The sequence below is a fragment of the Lates calcarifer genome, linkage group LG18 (assembly GCF_001640805.2).
Source record: "Lates calcarifer isolate ASB-BC8 linkage group LG18, TLL_Latcal_v3, whole genome shotgun sequence".
NCBI classification, from domain to species: domain Eukaryota; kingdom Metazoa; phylum Chordata; class Actinopteri; family Centropomidae; genus Lates; species Lates calcarifer.
In genome coordinates this window covers 18719216-18738016 of record NC_066850.1, presented here as the reverse complement: position 1 = coordinate 18738016, position 18801 = coordinate 18719216, and the positions used below count along the sequence as shown (strand labels likewise).

The window sequence follows — 18801 nt, the reverse complement described above, 5'->3', positions numbered from 1 at the left end:
TTTTCACTTTGTTTATGGGTTACTGAGTTTAGACTGATGGGCAAAAATTGGCAGCTTTATCTATTTACAATTAAATCTACAACAATATAGTGAGCAAAAGGTGAAGGGGTCTGAATACTTTGTGGAGTCACTGTTTGTGCAGTTTATGGCTGTTTGACTTGGATCTGTTAAAGGGCGAATGTTTCTCTGTGCTCCCAGTTACTCAGTTTAACATGTGTAAGTGATGAAGTGGGACACATTCTGTTTTGAGGAGATCTGTATAAAGAATATAGATAAGACTGTCTGACAGCAGCACATATTCAGAGCTTAGAGTGATGGCTGTCTTACTGTTTTTTTTTTTGTTTTTTTTGTGATGGAATATAATTTGAAACCTTCTCTTTCAGTGCGGAAGCATCCACTTCTGGCTGTGTGATCCTCTGATGGGCTTGTTCTTCAGACTCTGATTGGAAACCGGTTTGAGATGATAGTGGATCCAGTGTGGTCTGTCTGAGAATGTCATCTCAGACTGGCTTTTGTATTCCACTCAGTTTTGCCAAACATGACACACATGCTGCTGCAACAACTTATTGCTTTATTTCTTTCCTGTGCTTGTGAACTTGTCAGTGTGAAGTCAGGAGGTTTGTCTTCCTCCTAACAGCAGTGTCAGCCTCTGCTCATCCTGTCTGACATCAACTATCTCCATGTGCTGCTTTAAAGACCGACTATCTGATGAATGTTGTGTGCAGTTGTGAGCAGTCTATTGCTGCATCAATGCTGTGATACAGCTGTGTATTCATGAGCTCAACCCTGGAAGTCCCTTTTCTTGCTCAGTGCCTAATTGAATCTCTCCACTTATCTTCAGTCACTCAGCATTTTACATTGTATTTACAGGCAGACTTCAGAAAGCAAGAGATGAAAAAAGTACAAAAATCTATGTGAAGATGCAAAGAGGGAGAAAAAGTCAAAGAGAGTCCAGTGACAGCAGCATTTTCACCTGTGATTCTGTGTGACAGAGGAGAGACTCTGACCTGCTGCCACTGTTCTCTGACCAGAGGAAACAGAGCTGTGTTCAGGCGTGTGTTCTTCACACACATGTTCCACTTTACTGTAATGACCAGGTTCAGTCTTGGAAAAGAGAGCAACATCTACATTACATATGAAACTCCAGAATGACCCAAAATGACACATTATGAAATGATATAATACCAAACATTATGAAATAAAGAATCATATGAATAAAACCAGAGTAAAATATGAAATATATGAACCAAAGATTTGTGAAGTAAACACACAAACACATAAAATGATTATTAGAAAATGTTATTCATCATCACTTATTTCATTTTAATTGTATTAGTTTATCACTGAAATATATTTTATTTACCAACACACACACACACACACACACACACACAAATAGCAGTGGGGACAATGAAATGAAGATTCCAATACAACTATGAAATCAGATACCAGAGAAATAAGAATGATGAAATAACATTACACAGTAATGAGCTCAGTGTTAGTAAGTAGTTACATTATTTCACAATGTGTTGGTTCATTTATCCATTGTATTGTATTTATTTATATGATTATTTGTTTTATAATGTCTTATTTGTTTATTTAATAGTGACAGTTATTATAATATAATTATGATTACGAATGTTCTGCTGATCTTTCATTTCTACAGAGACTTTTAAGCTGAGCCCTCATGTATTAATCATCACACTGTTGATTCAGTGATAGAAGCAGCCCTGCCATTATTTTCGTGCCTCACACTGTGTATCTGCTCACACATGATCATGTGATAATCTGCAGTACAATACTTAGAATATGTGATTTGATTGATTCATTGATTGACTGATTGATTGTCAGATATACAGTGTGCTTATAGCTTTTACATGTGAGACATATTGTGGTGACATGTCATAACTGAGTGATTGCATTGAATCAGCTGCTCTGTATTGTAGAAATGACAGCCTGTGTTTGTGTGAAGTATTCACATCCAGGCAAGAAACACTATACTGATTATCTGGTGTTTTTATTCATCATTATATCCTCTAATCATATCCTTTATCAACAAATATTAGCTTGTCTTCTGTAAAACATGTGATATATTTTACTAACACTGTATTGCATTTTTAAGCTGTGTGCATTTTACAGATTATTTTTAATATCCTAATTTTATACCTTTGGTTGCTAAGATGCTCTATAAAGCTGGCTAACAAATCATAACTGGAGATGGAAATAATGGTTATTTCCCAATAAAACTCTAAACAGAAATTGTCGTAGTTTTGTTGTAGTTTTCAGCTCTTTGATTTACCAGACATCTACCAAGAGGATACCAGTGGTGCATTTACACTTAGCATTAAAGTTGTTGCCCATCATTTGTGTAGGTTCAAAAACTCAACTTAGAGAGGAGCAAAGAATCTCACACACTGTTGGATCTGTTTACTCACACATGATTACAGTTTGGTCTTGAAGATGAATCTTTAGAGAAAAGTGTAAACATTTGCTTTCTCATTTCTACAGTTCTGTCTTTAAACAACAGTCAGGTGCCCAGTTTTTGCAGGCTGTAACTATTCTTCATGTTTATACAGACCAACAGTCCTGTCTAAAAGATAAAGTAAATGTATCCCTGAGTAACAAAGTCAAACCATGTGACGGTTGAAAGGTCAGGCAGCTTCATGGCTTCATAAAGCTGAGGGTGTTTGAAGTTAAATTTTATCTTTAGCAGGATCGTGATTCTGATTTTGATTATTAGTCCTCCTCCAGTAGCAGGCCAGTGAAATGCTGATGAAGATATTTTAAATATTCAACACTTCTATATGTGGACTACCGAGCAGAGAAAATGATGAGGTTTCTATTTTAGAAGATAGATGATAGGTGGTCACTTCCTCAGCAGAGTCCACATTCTGTGAAACTCATCACACTGATCAGTTTCTCTTTAACAGTAGATGATCAGACACACAACCCTGACTTGAAACTGCAGTACTGGTTATTAACACAAGATGGAGGCAAAGATAAATTACCCTCACTGTGAGATCTGATGAGCTAGAGACCACCTACCCTCATCACAACAATGTTCCTATTGGACAGCAGAGACAACTTGATCATGATCACAGGCTGTGCCCATCCAAATGACCACAGATGTTATAAATGTTTTTCTAAAGGGGTGATTTAAATGTTCACTTTCTGTAAGTGAGACAGTACATGTATATAACAAAGTTTTAATGTATTGGCACAGATGTAATGTTACAGAGCCAAACTAGATTTGTGTGAAGTACAGTAATGTCAATCTACACATGTTTATTTTTACTTTTCTGAAAGCTTAAAACATACAGTTTGTCCTGAGAGTGGTGAAATCGTCAGTGTCACCTTTTACAGAGATGATACATCTGTACTCTGAGCCAGTTTTCAATCAGGACTCTCATTTTAACAGTAATACTCATTTTAATTTGGACTTAGTCTTACTTAACTTACTGCCTCCCAAAAGGGGCACTTTACATTGTGCACATAAAATCAGTTCTTTTAATGATGTCTTTTTTTTTTACTTTATACCTTGCAAGGAAAAAACGACTCCCAGGTATTACACCCCACCCTTGGGTGCACGATACTCCACCATTGACCCACAGAAAACACCTCAAGAACAACCAAATCCATTAACATGAAGATAAAACAAAACAACCAAGACTAACTCAAGACTACAAGAGACACAAAGTCAAAACACAAAAGTAAACCAAGCTGAGAGGCAGCATGTTCAGCAGTCCCACACTAGAAGCCTCTCCTGATCTTAGCACAGGACCTTTTAAGTACCTCACTCAAGTCAGGTGCAGCTTATTGATGGCTGATCACATACCAGCTGTGTGAAGACATGAAAGAAGACATGGGCAAACGGAGCACTACAAAACATAAAGCCAAAAAAGTCTGGAGAAGATTGAACACAGTGCTCTGAGCATCAGCCCATCAAACCTGTCCTTCTCTGCTCATATACACTGTGTACAACCACATTAATGTCTGTGTTCTAATTCACATTCTGATTTTTTTTAGTAAATTGTTTGAATTTAAACAGAAAGCAACACACAGAACAGTCAATGACGACCACCCGCCACCTCCACAGTCTGACGGCACATCTAGAAAAAGAATACACACACAAGTCTACAAAGAGAAAAGGGTGAGAAAACTACAACAACCAAAGGAAAAGTCACAATTTCTCTGTCAAAGTCTGGTGCCTATCTCTGTACCAGAGGGTTTTATCAGGCAGGGCATCTCTGATCTAGTTTAATGTACTTGAGAGTGATTAAGAGGAGGTTATCAGCAATTTTATGGTATGAGGAGGAAAGATGCAAGTCCCTGATATGTCTTTGATGTCTTTAATTTTTTAAATTACACAATAAATGTCCAGGAATGTAGAAAATAGTTTACAAATGCAGTGGAAATTCATTCCAACTTTATCTCTAAATAAAGTGTATAAATCCCTCCACAGAGGAGCTGATGGCTGCCGGACAGTCAGGATTCTGGATTATATTCAACAGTTTTCATCTCAGATGGTCATTTATATCTCAACAAATGTTGTGCTATTAAAGACTGTGTTTTACTTATGAATTTATCTTGTTCATTCAAGCCTCTCTCAGATGTAACCATATTCAGAAATATCATACATGACAAACCCAGTTTAAAACATAGAACAGTCAGAGGAAGAATGAAAAAATATCATCAGCAGCAGAGTGATTTTATTCTCCATATTCCCACCACTGTTCCCTACACCAGCATGCACCCATAGATTCTCAGCTGTCAGACACCCTTTGTTTCTGTGTCTGTTGTTACACAACAGAATGACGAAGAAATAACCTTGTGATTTAATCCCAGCTCAAACGTCAAAATACTGTACCAGCTGCTGTGCCACAGAGGAACACAGTTGCTAAACGTATGCTCTGTCCCTTTGTGCTCACCTGGACTCACCTGAGCTCACCTCTGTTGTGTTTTAATGCTGCCAAATAAGAAATACACAGAAACATATTTGGCCTCAGCGTCCCAGCTGCTAACCAGCGATCGCTGCAAGTTGGTTGCTGATGAAATCTATATTTTATGACCTGGACATCGTCAGCAGTTTTATGACAGCAGCTGTGTGATATATCACATTTAAATTGAGTGTTCACAGAGGTGCTGTCACTCACACTGAATTTAATATTTGTGTGACTTGTTGCACAGATCTTTGAGATTATTTATTCACCAGCTGCTCACTATGTCCACATATAGCAGTGGTGAAGTAGAACCTTTGCAACACTGGGTGGCAGAAAAGAGTAGTTGGATTTTTGAAGGTTGGTGCATAAGTTGGAGACACTGTGTGTTAACCACAGCGACCCTGCAGAGGAGCTGCAAGGAAACCAAAAGTGCATCCACTAAATATGATGATATGATTGGACTGCTTTCAGGATGTGTGACTGTAAGATGACTCTCATACTTCATTCTCCACTTCCTTTCAGCTGAGAGAAAGATAGAGATCCCAGTGTCCACAAACTTTAGTCCACTTTTAGTCTATGTGTGTTTTTCCTGATTTTGGCTTAAAACAGTAGTGCCTGTCTTCAAACATGACACAAGGCCAGTTCCATAAAGAAATGTTTTTCACTTTGATTTAGTGTAAATGGACTTGACCTAAACCCCACACAACACCTTTGGGACTCAACTGGATCACTGACTGAGAGTCAGACTTCATCACCAACATCAGGGTTGAGCGTCATGAATGCTTTTGTGACAGAGTGGGAGTAAATCTGTGCAGCAGGTCCAATATGCAGAGTGGCTGTTAGAGCAGCACATGACTGAATGACACGTGGCAGGTGTCCAGGTACTGCTGTGGCCCTGACTGAGGAACTGCTCAGGCAGATATTTCCCTGTGGTTATGGAGTTAATGATTTTTATGATTGCATCATTTGTGTTCTTTTGTTGTCATTTTCCATCATTGTCACACACCCTCCATAACACTGACATACACACTCCTCGCTCCTCATTCAGTTGTTCTTCCTCATCATGTTATCGGCTCTGTCTGTGATGTCTGACATTGGGTTGTTCAGCCTGTGACCCTCGCAGAGACACCAGGTATTCCTGGGACACATTTCTCTGTCTACAAATTGAATACAGGCTGTTCAGCTTTCAGCATCACAGATTCAGTCAAAGCATTCATCACATCTGTTCTCTGTTTTCGAGGAGCCAGTCAGTCAAAATCAGATATAAAACAACAGTGAATTTTTCAGCATGTCATCTTCTTCCAACATCAGGACTAAATAGAATCTCTTAAAGATGTCTGACAAAAGCATCAGGTTTGTTCCTGTATTGGTTTATTCATGATGTCTGTCCTCTTGTATCTGTATTACTCAGAGCACCTGTACCTGTTGAGTTAGATTCACAGCTTTCACCATGTTGAAACATCATGTATTATCTAACAGCACTGTCAGTGTGCAGTTATTATTGCATGTATGCTCATGGCCTATCTCATGTTGGTTCATAAGTCAGACTATACTTCACAACCTTCAGCCAAGTGCACAGACTCCTCTCTGATTCTCTGACTGGTATTGAAGAGGAGCTCTTCTTCTCTGGGTTCATCCATCAGTGAGTGTCATAAACCATTCTTAAATCCATTTAAAAGAAGAAGAAAAACATGTGCTGTAGATTAGTGATACTGTTTTGGGGATTAATCATGGTGATCATATTTTGAGCACTTAAAAAAACTCAATTAGATTTGGCAAATAAATGACAAAATCCTGATAAATGCATGCAGAACTTATTTGGAACAGAGAGAAACACTGGCCACATCTGAGTGTAAATTCACAAACAGGAACATTTCTGACTATTGTTGAATAAGAGTCAACTTTTATTAAAGGCAGGAATATTCAGCATCATACAGTAGTGTACCCTTGACATGTTTGATTACAAATGATGACAGTCTCTTTTTCTGTACATTCAACCTGTGTCACTGCAAACTGAATCCAGGTAACATGACTAACACTTGTTACCAGAGCAACAATGTCATGTTCACTAATGTAGGCCTGTAAAGTTTTGTTATGTTACATCATTTAGGTATATTTCAGATCAAACCTGAGTGTTAATGACTTCATATCTCAGAGTTCAAGTTGACCTGTTGTTTCATTAAAACTTACTGATTACCATCAGTCAACTCCACATTTCTCAGCCACTTCACAGTCCACTCATATTGTTCATGATCTACATGGTTTTCAAATGTTTTCTAGATCCATGAATATGCTTAATATTTAAGTTCTACAGTTGTGAAAAGAACAATTAATAAATATAAGTATATAAATAAATGTTAAACCATGCAGCAACACCTTTGGTTACATCACCCTTTATGTCTCTTCATTAACTGCAGTCAAAGTCTTTCATTCTTTCCCAGGGGAACACTGAGCACACTCAGCTCCTCGGTGGATTTTCTATATGGTAGGCACACAATGTGATTTACTACATGGACACTTTGTTGAATTTAGAATTTCTTTTCTGCATACACCGTGATGACGAAGAAGTATGTGACTGAACAGAATGAAATAAGCTGAAGTGACTTTGCTCTGTTGAGGCTGAAAGCTGCTCACTGCTCCTCAGTGTGCTCATATTGCCACTGCATTCACTGAGTTACATCAGCAGTTCACTTGATGAATTCAGTGTTGCATAACTGGTTGATATAATTTGATGTTGGTTTATGACCATATGTAGTATTATAATAAAAGATCCATATGAACTATACTAACTCGTGCATTCATTTGTGTGTACAATTGGATGTTGTGGTAATTTTCAGTCATTCTAAACATGACTGTGAGATCTGTTGTCCTAGGGTTGGTTAGGGTTAGACATGTAATTTAGACACCTCCCACTGTGATATTATATTTCAAGCATTTGCAGAATGCCCTCATGTTTTCATGCTAGTCAAATCACAGTGAAGATTTCATGTACCCAGGGACAGCAGAACAGTATATCAGTGTGTGGTCAGATGAAGATGTTTTCCATTGAGCTGTCTGTCAGGATGATCTGAGTAATGTGAGAGAGAAAGTTAGAGGGATTTCTAATGGCTGGAGTGGATTAGAAGCCACCATGCACTGCTTGGATTTTAGTCATCATAGGGGTGAGGCTGGAGGCAGGTGGTCTCTCCTGTGCCTCAACAAGTCCTAACCAGAGCCACATCCACTCACCACATCAAAACAAATCCAGGCCTCCGACCCTCTGCTGGATCCAGCCAGGATTTAGATCTGCTCTGCATGTACAGGACCCCCACCCCCTTTGATATTGTCTTACATAAAGTCAACATGGACAGTGGAGATAACCCTCGAGAAGCTGGACATGAGATGAACCCAGACTGATCAGATGTTTCTGATGACATGGTTAAACATGGTTAACAAAAATGGGAATAATTATTGAGGAATGATGAAGAACAAATCGGGAATAACTTGATAATGAATTATTAATGACTCAGAGTCAAGGACCTCACAGTGGATGATGAGTTACAGGCTGAGGAACAGCATCAATGGTCATTTTAAAATGAATCATAGCCAATTTACAGCAGGACTCATCAACTCGTCTTCCCCCAAACTTCCAGCTCTGTCAGTCAGTAACAGTCATACTGTACCCTGCAGTACGAGAATAGGTACCATTATCAGTTACAAGGTACCTACAGTATAAATTCATTTTAAATACCCAGATCATTAGCCCCTTTCCTCTAAATACAAATCTTGTTCCCTTGTAGCTACCTGTATGTATTGGTATGTACTGTATAAAAAATGACAGAGTTGGGAAGAATGACTATGTATGTTGCGGACTATATTCTAAAGCACCTCTGACCTACTACTTCGTCTATTCAGCTTGTTTCATTACCAGATTTCAAAACAAAGCAAACTGATGACATTTCAGGGTTGGAATGTGAAACTGGAGTCAGAAACTGATTTGAGATTGTGCTAGATAAGAAGTCAGAGATTTAGTGCAGACAGAATATAATGTAACTGTAACCTGCTGAGTCCAAGCAAACAGTCCATGTAGGGCTGACCTAACCAAGGATGATAGATACGAGTATTGTTCTTTACTGAAAGAGGAGATTTAGTTATTTTGTTGTTGTGGCATTTTGTTGTGGATGGAAAACAGGTGTGGACATGACCTTATACCGTCATGTTCTGTCTGTCTTTACAAACAACTCTCATCAAGTCCTGCAGTGACTGCTGGGGTCACATCTCATTGGCCATCAGGTCTGCAGCTCACAGAGAGATATACTGACTGACTGCTGACTGATTCCATTTCATGTGTTCCCCCATCAAAGATTAAAAATACTGAGAGAAGATTAATAAATGTGATCAACACCTTCCCGAGCAAATCAGAGTAAAATAAACAGACAGTATCATTTCAATACCATGAAGATAAAACAACTTGTAGAAACAAAAAGGAAATTCTTCTTTTCACAAAGGGAAGGAAGTGGACCAGGAGGGAGCAGAGAAGGAAGTCAGCTGATGTAGGATGTAGAGTGATAAAATCGACATCAGAGGGAGAGAGGTTAGAATCGGACGGATGGGCTGACTTTCTCTCAGGAGTCGAATCGTCAAAACAACATTAGCAGGTCGATGCATAATTACTTGATACATAATTAATGCAGAGCTGTGACAAATTCTCAGTTTCAGAGGTCACAAGTCTCAAGTCTTAGTATTGGAACATCAAGTCTTGAAGTCATTATGCATCTGTTAACAAGTTTTATCTCATTTTAATCATTTAAATAACACAGGAACTTCCAGTATTTGTGAAACATGTATTTATTACTATCATTTCAAATCAAACTTATTGTGTGTGTCAGTGTGTTATTCGTTTAACACAGTTACCAACATTTGTCATTTCTGTTGTCAGTAAACTGAGGAGTTCAGTGGTTGTGCAGGTAGCACAATCTTTAATCTTTATGCCTGCGGAGGATGTCAGGTCATTCAAGTCTACGTGAAGTCACGAGTCATTGGTGTTAGAGTCAAAGTCAAGTTACAGGTGTTTATTGATGTCAAGTCACTCACAACCACGGAGTGCCAACTATGCTACTGCTGTAGTTATCATCACAGTCTACCTGCTACAGCTGGACAGCAACATCAGTCATCAACTAAAAGCACAACCATCACTGCAGACTTCATTCATGCAAATTTAAAGACCATTTTTCACAGATTCCATCAACATGTCGAGTTTGCCACAAAAGGAGAGAATAAAATACTGAACCTTGTTTACATCAAGTTGTCACTGCTGATGTCAGAGTTCCCATTGTTACCCTTAAGGCCCAGCTCAGCCCAGCTGTGACATGATGTTGTCGTGACTGACAAATTTCAATTCATCAGGCCCGAATCTGAATGTCAGGAACACATCAACATTTTCAGGATGACAGAATGCTCTCTTGCATTAGGGTTATTTTGTCACCTGCTCTGACATGCTCTTGACAGCAACAATTTCTTGACCCTCACAAGGACGTGAATGACGACTGGTTGGTGACACTTATCGTGTTGCCAGTCTCCTGATGGAGTATGGCTTAGCTTCATTTCATTTTCTTGGATTAAATGACACAAACTTTCTCTCTCATGAAAGGCTTCTAATAATGTTAGAGTAAAAGCATTGATCAGTGTCAGTAACCCATAGTATGAGCTGTGTACTACTGTATTATCACACTAACACCATTCTACACATATATCTGTCAGTTCTATGCTAATAAAGAACAACACAAGCATAATCAAAGATAGAAAGACCAGCTGGAGGTCTCTAGCATCACTGGTCTGGCCTTTACTGTCAGCTGTCCTTGTATTTCATACTGATTTCCTCCTTTTGCCAAAGACGTTGTTGATGAGTTTGGCCATGGACTTTGAGCCGCTGGGGCGTCTCCTGCGCTCCCTGGCTTTGCTGTTCAGGTTGGCATTTTGCACCATCTTGGAGAATATGAGCGCCACCTCCTGGTAGTGCTCAGCTACTGACAGCTCATAGAACTGGCAGTGAAACTCAGCAGCTAGACGCTGACCCTCTTCATGCTGCACCTCTCTCATGTGGCACAGGTCCTGTTTGTTGCCCACCAAAAATATGTGTAAGTCTATGTCCCTGTAGGTCAAAAAAAGAGAAGAGCCATACAATCTGTGGATCACTCTCACTTTGAAGACTAAAATACAGTGTTCTGTTTACATGCATTATTATATCACAGTGATGTTAGTTCATACCTTTTGGCAGATCCCCGGTGTAGCTCTCGGATTTGGTGCACTATAGCTTTGGCAGTGCGGAAGGAGGAGCGGTCGGTGATATCATAGACCAAAATAAAACCATCAGCCCAATGGATCTGGTCATTTAAAACAGGCTTACCCTCACAGGCCTTAAAACAAACAAAATTACAGTTTAAATATTACAGTTTGTGGTAAAAAAAAAAAAAAGAAAATGTTGCATAAATTTAGAGGGGTTGATATTCCTGTGCTCTACCTCAGGTGAATGGACCTGAGACTGGGAGACAGTGATTCAGCTGAGGACAGCCACACGGTCAACTGGCTCCGTAAACTAGGACGAATGATACTTTTGCTTTACACTCACTAAACTCTATTTAATCACACAAGTACAACGAGTGCAGAGTGGTAGGTCTTGGCCACACAGATTCATCTTCAAGTGCCCCTTATACTTTGGTTCATGTACAGGCATCAAACAGTACCATCACAGAGGCCTTTGATCGGTCCCTAATTCATTCTGCAGAGGAACAGGAAGTCCTGCAGCAGATGGTGTGCCCCCATCAGAACCCTGATCTCAACATCATGAAGTCAGTCTGGGATTACATGAAGAGACAGAAGACACTGAGACAGACTGAATCCACAGAACAACTATGGAAACTTCTCTGATTGGAACAACCTACCTGCAAGAGGGTTCGTGGTATTATTGTTAACACAGCCTCACTTTATTTTTAGTGTAGTGAAATATTTCCTGTGTGTGCAGCAGTGTGTTCAGAAATGGGCTGAGTAAAGATTTGAAGGTGTGGTGTTGATTAATACAGTTATTCTGTTAGTCATACAGCTGTGCCAATCAGATGGAAGCATGACAACAACAGCTCAACAAACTGAAAGAGACACAGCACCAAACACTGCAGCCAGAGTCAACGATGATGATGGGCACTGCATATCTTCACTCGTGTGGTACAACAGTGTTTGCACTGTGATGCATTTCAAGAAGAATGAAACCCAAAGGAGGTGGTGATGCACAAGAGTGATGATCTCCAGTAATCTGATGTGTACTGCAGTGACAGGCAGAATATAGATATAGAGTATAGATCACAAACAACAGCTCTGATGTGTGTGTGTGGTTGTTTTGTAACCGCCTGGTGACATGTGATCATCATTTACTCAAGTTCAACCCAGTGGACAATTGTGAGTAATTTCAGATGTTGTGCTGCAGGACACATTAATGAACTACAGCACTACAATGGAGCTTCTCATACAGTATACATCAGTGAATGGTAAATGGTAAATGAACCACCGACCTTCTGATTGGTGGACGACTGCTCTACCTCCTAAGCCACAGCCGCCCAACAGATACTGGAGGAATCACTCAGATGCGTTTATGTTCCTGCTTTAACCAGCCTAAACATTACATTTTAATTGTGATTTAAACTAATAGAGTTGGAAAATGTTTAATAACAACAGCATAGTTATATTATATAAAAGTGTGAGCACTTCATTCATTTATACACATAATACAGCTGCTTTAGGTTTACAGTATTCTAGTGAGTGCAGAACAAGATAAGATAGCTACATGAGGCAGAGCTAGGTGGGGTTAAATCAGTGGATAGAACAGCAGCTGAAATGAGATGGAAACAGATAAGTGAAACAGGGAAAGGGGGTTAGGTGACTGACATGAGTGATTGGAGAGTTGGTGAAACAAGGTTGGTGTTTAGTGTGTTTGGTGTGAGGTAAGACACGTGGTGACAATAAGCTTGTACAATTTCCTGAGCATCATTATTCGCCAGTATAATATGACATCATTGCAGTATCTTGTGATGTCATTGTTATCATGACAAATGTGACATTTGTTTGTATAAACTGTCTTTACTATGTGACATGACATGTTGAGCTAATATGAGGTTAATAGGTTATATCCTGATTACATTATATCATTGTAAAACATATTGATGATGCCATCAAGGAACTGGGCCTTCTCAGTACAAAACACAGGAGGGCTAAGACCAGACCACTGCTTGGCAGCTGGCTGACCAGGGATCATTTGTGATGCTGTCTTTGGTTACTGGGCTGTTTGTGTGGACTACATAGATTAAACTGACAGTGGCACAGCTGGATGTGTTGTCCCAGACAGAAAAATGCAGGAAGAATCACAGTAACATCTTATGATTCTTGCTCACTCTGTAAACTCACCTGAGAGCATGGGTCATAGAGCTCAAGATTAATCTGCCTCCCATCCACAGACACACACTTTCTGTATATGCATTCTGCAGAAGAAAGAGGGAAGATGATACTGAGACTCATCAGCTCGCTTTTGCATAGGCTCCCAAAAGAAACAAAATCAAAAGAGTGATCAAATTATACAAGTATACAAAAAAGAGACATCTCTAATTTTAACTAGAATCACCACATTGTGGTTAATTGTTTCCATCAACCAAGTTGCAGGAAATATGGTCACAGTCTGTTATAAGTTATGGGTTTAATAACAGTCCAGAAAAGGGATTTTACAGAACATTATGATCACAGGTCACAGTGACCTCTGACCCTTGGTTCAGATCATCCTTGAATCCAGAGAGTTCAGTGGAATGGGACTGCCAACCTTAAAACATAACACCCTCAGCTACAGCTGTTGCCAGAGGAATATAAAGCTGATGTTGATATGACTGCATCACATTATTTCTGCTGATCTGTCAGCTGCACATTCATGCTGCCAATTTCCTGTTCTACCACATCCCAAAGGTGTTCTACTGGATTCAGATCTGGTGACTGAGGAGGCCACTGAAGTTCACTGAACTCACTGTCATGTTCATGAAACCAGTTTGAGATGACTTTTGCTTTGTGGATCATTATCCTGCTGGAAGCAGCCATTAGAAGATGGTAAACTGTGGCCATAAAGAGATGTGCATAGTTGGCAACAATACTCAGATAGGCAATGCCATTCAAACTATGACTGATCCAACTCCACCATTGCACCACCACCAGTCATGGACTGTTGACACCAGGCAACTTGGCTCCAGGGATTCATGCTGTTGAAGCCAAATTCTGGCCCTACCATCAGAAATCCAGATCCATCAGACCAGATTACATGCTTCCAGTCTCCAGTTGTCCAGTTTTGGTGAGCCTGTGTCCACTGCAGCCTCAGATTTCTGTTCCTGGCTGAAAGGAGTGGACCCTGACGTGGTCTTCAATTATTGTAGCCCCTCTGCCTCAGGGTTGGACCTGTTGTTCACTCTGATGCTTTTCTTGGAAGTGATTTTCTGAGTTACCACTACAACACTATGCTAGTGGTTTTCAAAGCCCCCTGTCATTCTTCCAGGAAAGTAATAACCATGCCTATTGGACATTCTGGGTCTTAGTAAGGTCAAAGAAATATTGATATCAAACATGAAAATAGTTAACATCAATGGATAAAAATACTATACTACTAATACTATGTATTATGACAGACTTTAGTTATAAATCCAGGAATTCAGGAGAACATTTTTTGATATAAAATATGGAAATCAGGCCTGAAGGTTTTTTAAGTACCTTCATGTCCTTCATGAGCTGTGAGTTACAGTTTAAGCTGCAACTGCTCATCATGTTGGTGAGTGGCCAAATCAGAGGCTGAAGCTACAATTACTTACTTGCTGTTATTTTTAATACACTGGCATTTATGGAGAGAAAATGGTTTCAGTATTGGTAACATTTTTACAAATAAACACATTCCAACCTGAATAAATATCAGTGTTTTATATAAACATTTTCAACTTCAAGTTCATAGATCAACATTTGCATTGGAAAAGGTTCCTGTGTATATAATTACCTGAAAAAATGTTGTTTGTTGTTTTGTATTTAGATTATTAAGTGTGTGCATTGACCAGCATACATGGATTGCATTACATTTGTGTTGGGAGTTTTGAGACTCTTTCTACATGTCAAGTCAGTTTACCAGAGCCCAGCTGAGCTGTTGATGCAAGTAGTCCTCCCATCCCCCACAGTCTGAACTCAACAGCTGAACTGGGCTCTGCTGCCTGCACTTAAACACTGTGCCCTTACGTAATATAACTAAACTATCTCTATTCAAAGCTCCATAAACAGATTTTCTTTTGGGAAACAGAATCTAACAGTCAGTGAGTGTGGTAAAAGACACACCTGTTAGCTAATCTGCATTGTAAAAATACAGTGGAATTGAATATAGACTGCAGTGCTTCACTTCATTTTTGTTTATTGAAGTGTTGAGATATACTGTATCTGTGCATATACAACAGTCACAGAGCCAGCAGGCAACTGAGCCAGCAATAAAATACCAAAGAGTTTGCAAAGACAAAACTGCACACAGTGAGCAGCAGGTCATCTCAGGAGACGGACTGTGAACTTCCGAGATGACTGGTCAGTCCTCACATCTCTGAAAGTGTTGGAGCAAATCTCCAGGAATTACTTGGATAAACTGATCACATATTTGAAAAAATTGCCTGAAAAAATAGCTAAAACTTTACACACTTAACAAAGTTAAACACATAAAGCCTGATGGATATGCAGTATCTGCATCACTGCTGTTTATTCACCTCTCACCCTAGTATATGTGTGTCTGTGTGTGTGTGTGTGTGTGTGTGTGTGTGTGTGTGTGTTTAAAATCTTGGCAGCTACTGCAGCTGCTGTTTGGTCAGTTAAAGGACAGGGCTCAGATATGACATTCATGAAATTAATTTTGCAACCTCTATAGCTAAAAGAAAAACTGAAAAACTCCAAATCAGTTTTTGTCATTTTCAGTCAGGCTGGCATTTCCCTCTTCCTCAAGCCTTATAATGAGGCCACTGTAACAAGTGTTACAGTTACATCATAAGTAGCGCAGCTCCATTTCAGCAAAATGTCTGCACTGTTGTCTCATTTTGTCTCATGGGATTTGTTGGGTCTCTCTCTGTAATTACTTATTTTAAAGAGTACGGTCTAGACCTGCTCTATATGAAAAGTGCCTTGAGATGACTTTTGTTGTGATATGGCGCTATATAAATAAAACTGAATTGAATTGAACTGATTTAGTCTCATGTTCAAAAACAAATCCAAAGGTGTTTAGTTGGCACTTTGGCTGAGAAGCTCAACTTCTGTTGGAACTGTCTATCAAATAGTAACATCAGTATTGTTAAACAAGTTGTCCCCTAAGGTCAGTGAAGTTATACAGGTAGAATTTGGAATAACAAGTACCCAAGCTGTTAGACTCCACTGAAATAACATTAACACCTGACCTTACATCCAAACTGTGAGGGCTAGGCTTCACTAAAAACTCAAAACAACTCAACCTAATTAACAGCTCCAAGCTCAACATGTTATCATACAAGCCAATGAAGGTCTCATCAGTCCACACTCCTCTCAGGTGTGTTGAATGTGCCCAGCACAGAAGACAGTAGCTTTTTAGATCTATGAACTTTCAAATCCATATATTTATTTTACATGTTATGACTCAGAGTGGAGATGTATTCTTTTTTTTTTTTTTTAAAAAATGGTTTCACATCTGTTCAAATTGTTTTGGACAATGCTTTAGTGATCACCATATACTGTTCACACACATTTGTAAATCTTGTGTTTATTTCATTATGAACCATTCATTTGTCAGCAGTATTCAAACTCATTTCTTTCCATAACATCTCCCCCTGCAAGCTGCTGTTAAATCAGTTTTTGCAGTAACAGTTTGTGTGTGAACGGCTTATGACCCTTTGTGTCCAGGGAGTGGAGATATTTTACTGTACTCAAGGTACAAGTGTGTTTTATTCATTACTGTCTTATGCACTGTTTGTATTTTATGTCCATGCATTATGGGTTTATGCATGTATGCTCTAGCTGTATGCAGCTGTATCCAGCACTATGGCCCAAGACAAATTTCCTTTGGGACGATAAAGTTTATCTTATCTTATGCTTTGGGCCCAGAAAGGACTGAGGAAAGCCTTCTTTGGTATGAATCATGTCAAGTCTGTGGCTCTATTTTCCTGAAAGTGGGTGCAAGTGCGAACAAATGGGCTTCGACCCAGGATGGCAGCACTGAAACTGCATCTGTGCAGTTTAAACATGCAAGGAAGTTTCATTTGTAATCATTGAACCAAGGCCAGAGGAAAACATAGATTATGAAGCAGTTGGCCTGGTCAGAGGCCAAACAGTGACACACTGAGACTGAACAAGCTCAGACAAAACTAGATTATTCTCAGGAGAACAATGGCATATTAAGCCACTATCTGAGACCAGCGTGAGTCATTCCCCATGCAGGTCAGCCCACAGGATATTATCATCACAGCATGGTGACTAACAAGCTTCAAAAATCACACTACATGGATCAAATATGTAGGCTTTGTTCTAAAAATTAAGTTGCAGTTAATTTGACAGAATCTGACCAGGTATCCAGTCCCAAGGTTTGATATTTATCAGACTCGGATACTCGGCCTTGGTAAAACTTAGCTTTACAGACATAGGCACAAAAGTTTTGAAATTCATTATTCATTCATTAATGATAGAAAAAATCAAATGTAGGACAATACACATGCAGCTGTGAATATGGGACGTTTGTAGCTGCAGACTGGTGAGCCTGGTGTTGCATTGAGTTAGACTTTATGGAGAGGGGCAGGTCAGTTACTGTACCTGTAGAGGAGGCGTACTCTCCAATAAAGCGTCTGGTGAGGAAACGAACGATGAGAGCTGCGCGCGCGCACACACACACACACACACACACACACAGGTGAGGTCTATCAGAAGCGTCAGCATGTTTATTTCCGATGTCCAACAACATGTTCCACAGCTCACCTACCTGATTTTCCAACTCCGTCGCCGCCCAGCACAGCGATCTTCATCTCATCCATGTTGCTGTACAAATAGAAATATCCGCAGACAGGTTAAAGTGAGGGTCCACAGCAGTGAGGAGCTGGTGGTAACGCTGGTCTTTTATGGCGGTCCAGCTCAGTCTGCAGGCTGGCCGGTGGGCGGCTCCTCAGGAGGAGGCTGGCGGCATTTTTTTTTTCCTATGGATGCAACGAGCCACTAAAGTTAAAAATAGTCAGGACGTAAATCATACGTGTGTGAATTTGTCATTTTCAGTTACGACGTCAAAATGTCAGCTCATTGTTGTCAAGGTATCAAAGCAGAGGCAAATGTCTTCTGTGAATGACATATTATTATATGACATAATTAGACTGTTGATATATCAATGTGTAAGCAGCATTTTGCTGTTGTAGCTGGTCGAGGTGGAAATAGGTGTAACTACTTTCTATATAGTAAACTAGTCCAGTTGCTCCCAACCCAGGGGTCAGAGTCATCTGAAGGTCCAACAAGAAATACATTAAAGCAGTCATGAGATGGTTACTGGAGCTGGAGCTGGAAAGCAGAAAATAAAGTTCTGCTGTATAGAATCATTTCACCTGTTCTGAGTTATTTAAATGAAACTATGTGATACCTTTAGAGGAGGAACTGATGGAGCTGATCATCAGCTCATAGACATCTGAGATATGATGAGGAGCCACGACAGACACCACACACAATGCTCTGTATTTTAGAAGTGTATAATATGTGTTTTGTTTGTTCTTGATCTGAGAAGTGAGTAATAACTGACAGCTCAGTAAATCACAGATTAGAAAATGTTCAGTCAATCAGAGCAGCCCAACCT

General features: G+C 39.6%; 2 protein-coding genes across 2 annotated transcripts in view; one reads left to right on the top strand and one right to left on the bottom strand.

Moving 5' to 3' along the window:
- The window catches only part of arhgef39 (Rho guanine nucleotide exchange factor (GEF) 39), a 64875-nt gene extending 62616 nt beyond the window's left edge, over positions 1 to 2259 (top strand). Inside the window, exon 12 of the mRNA XM_051077667.1 lies at positions 384 to 2259. Within this exon, the coding sequence (XP_050933624.1) occupies positions 384 to 420 (37 nt within the window). The 3' untranslated portion in view covers positions 421 to 2259. The remainder of the gene's footprint in view (positions 1 to 383) is intronic.
- A 4240-nt stretch (positions 2260 to 6499) lies between these two features.
- Positions 6500 to 18088, bottom strand: rergla (RERG/RAS-like a). Its single transcript, XM_018697223.2, has 5 exons — positions 17950 to 18088; positions 17784 to 17840; positions 13371 to 13444; positions 11187 to 11335; positions 6500 to 11070 (listed from the first exon to the last, which is right to left on the bottom strand). The coding sequence occupies exons 1-5, from the start codon at positions 17999 to 18001 to the stop codon at positions 10785 to 10787; spliced, it is 618 nt and encodes a 205-aa protein (XP_018552739.1). The 5' UTR covers positions 18002 to 18088; the 3' UTR covers positions 6500 to 10784.
- Positions 18089 to 18801: the final 713 nt, after the last annotated feature.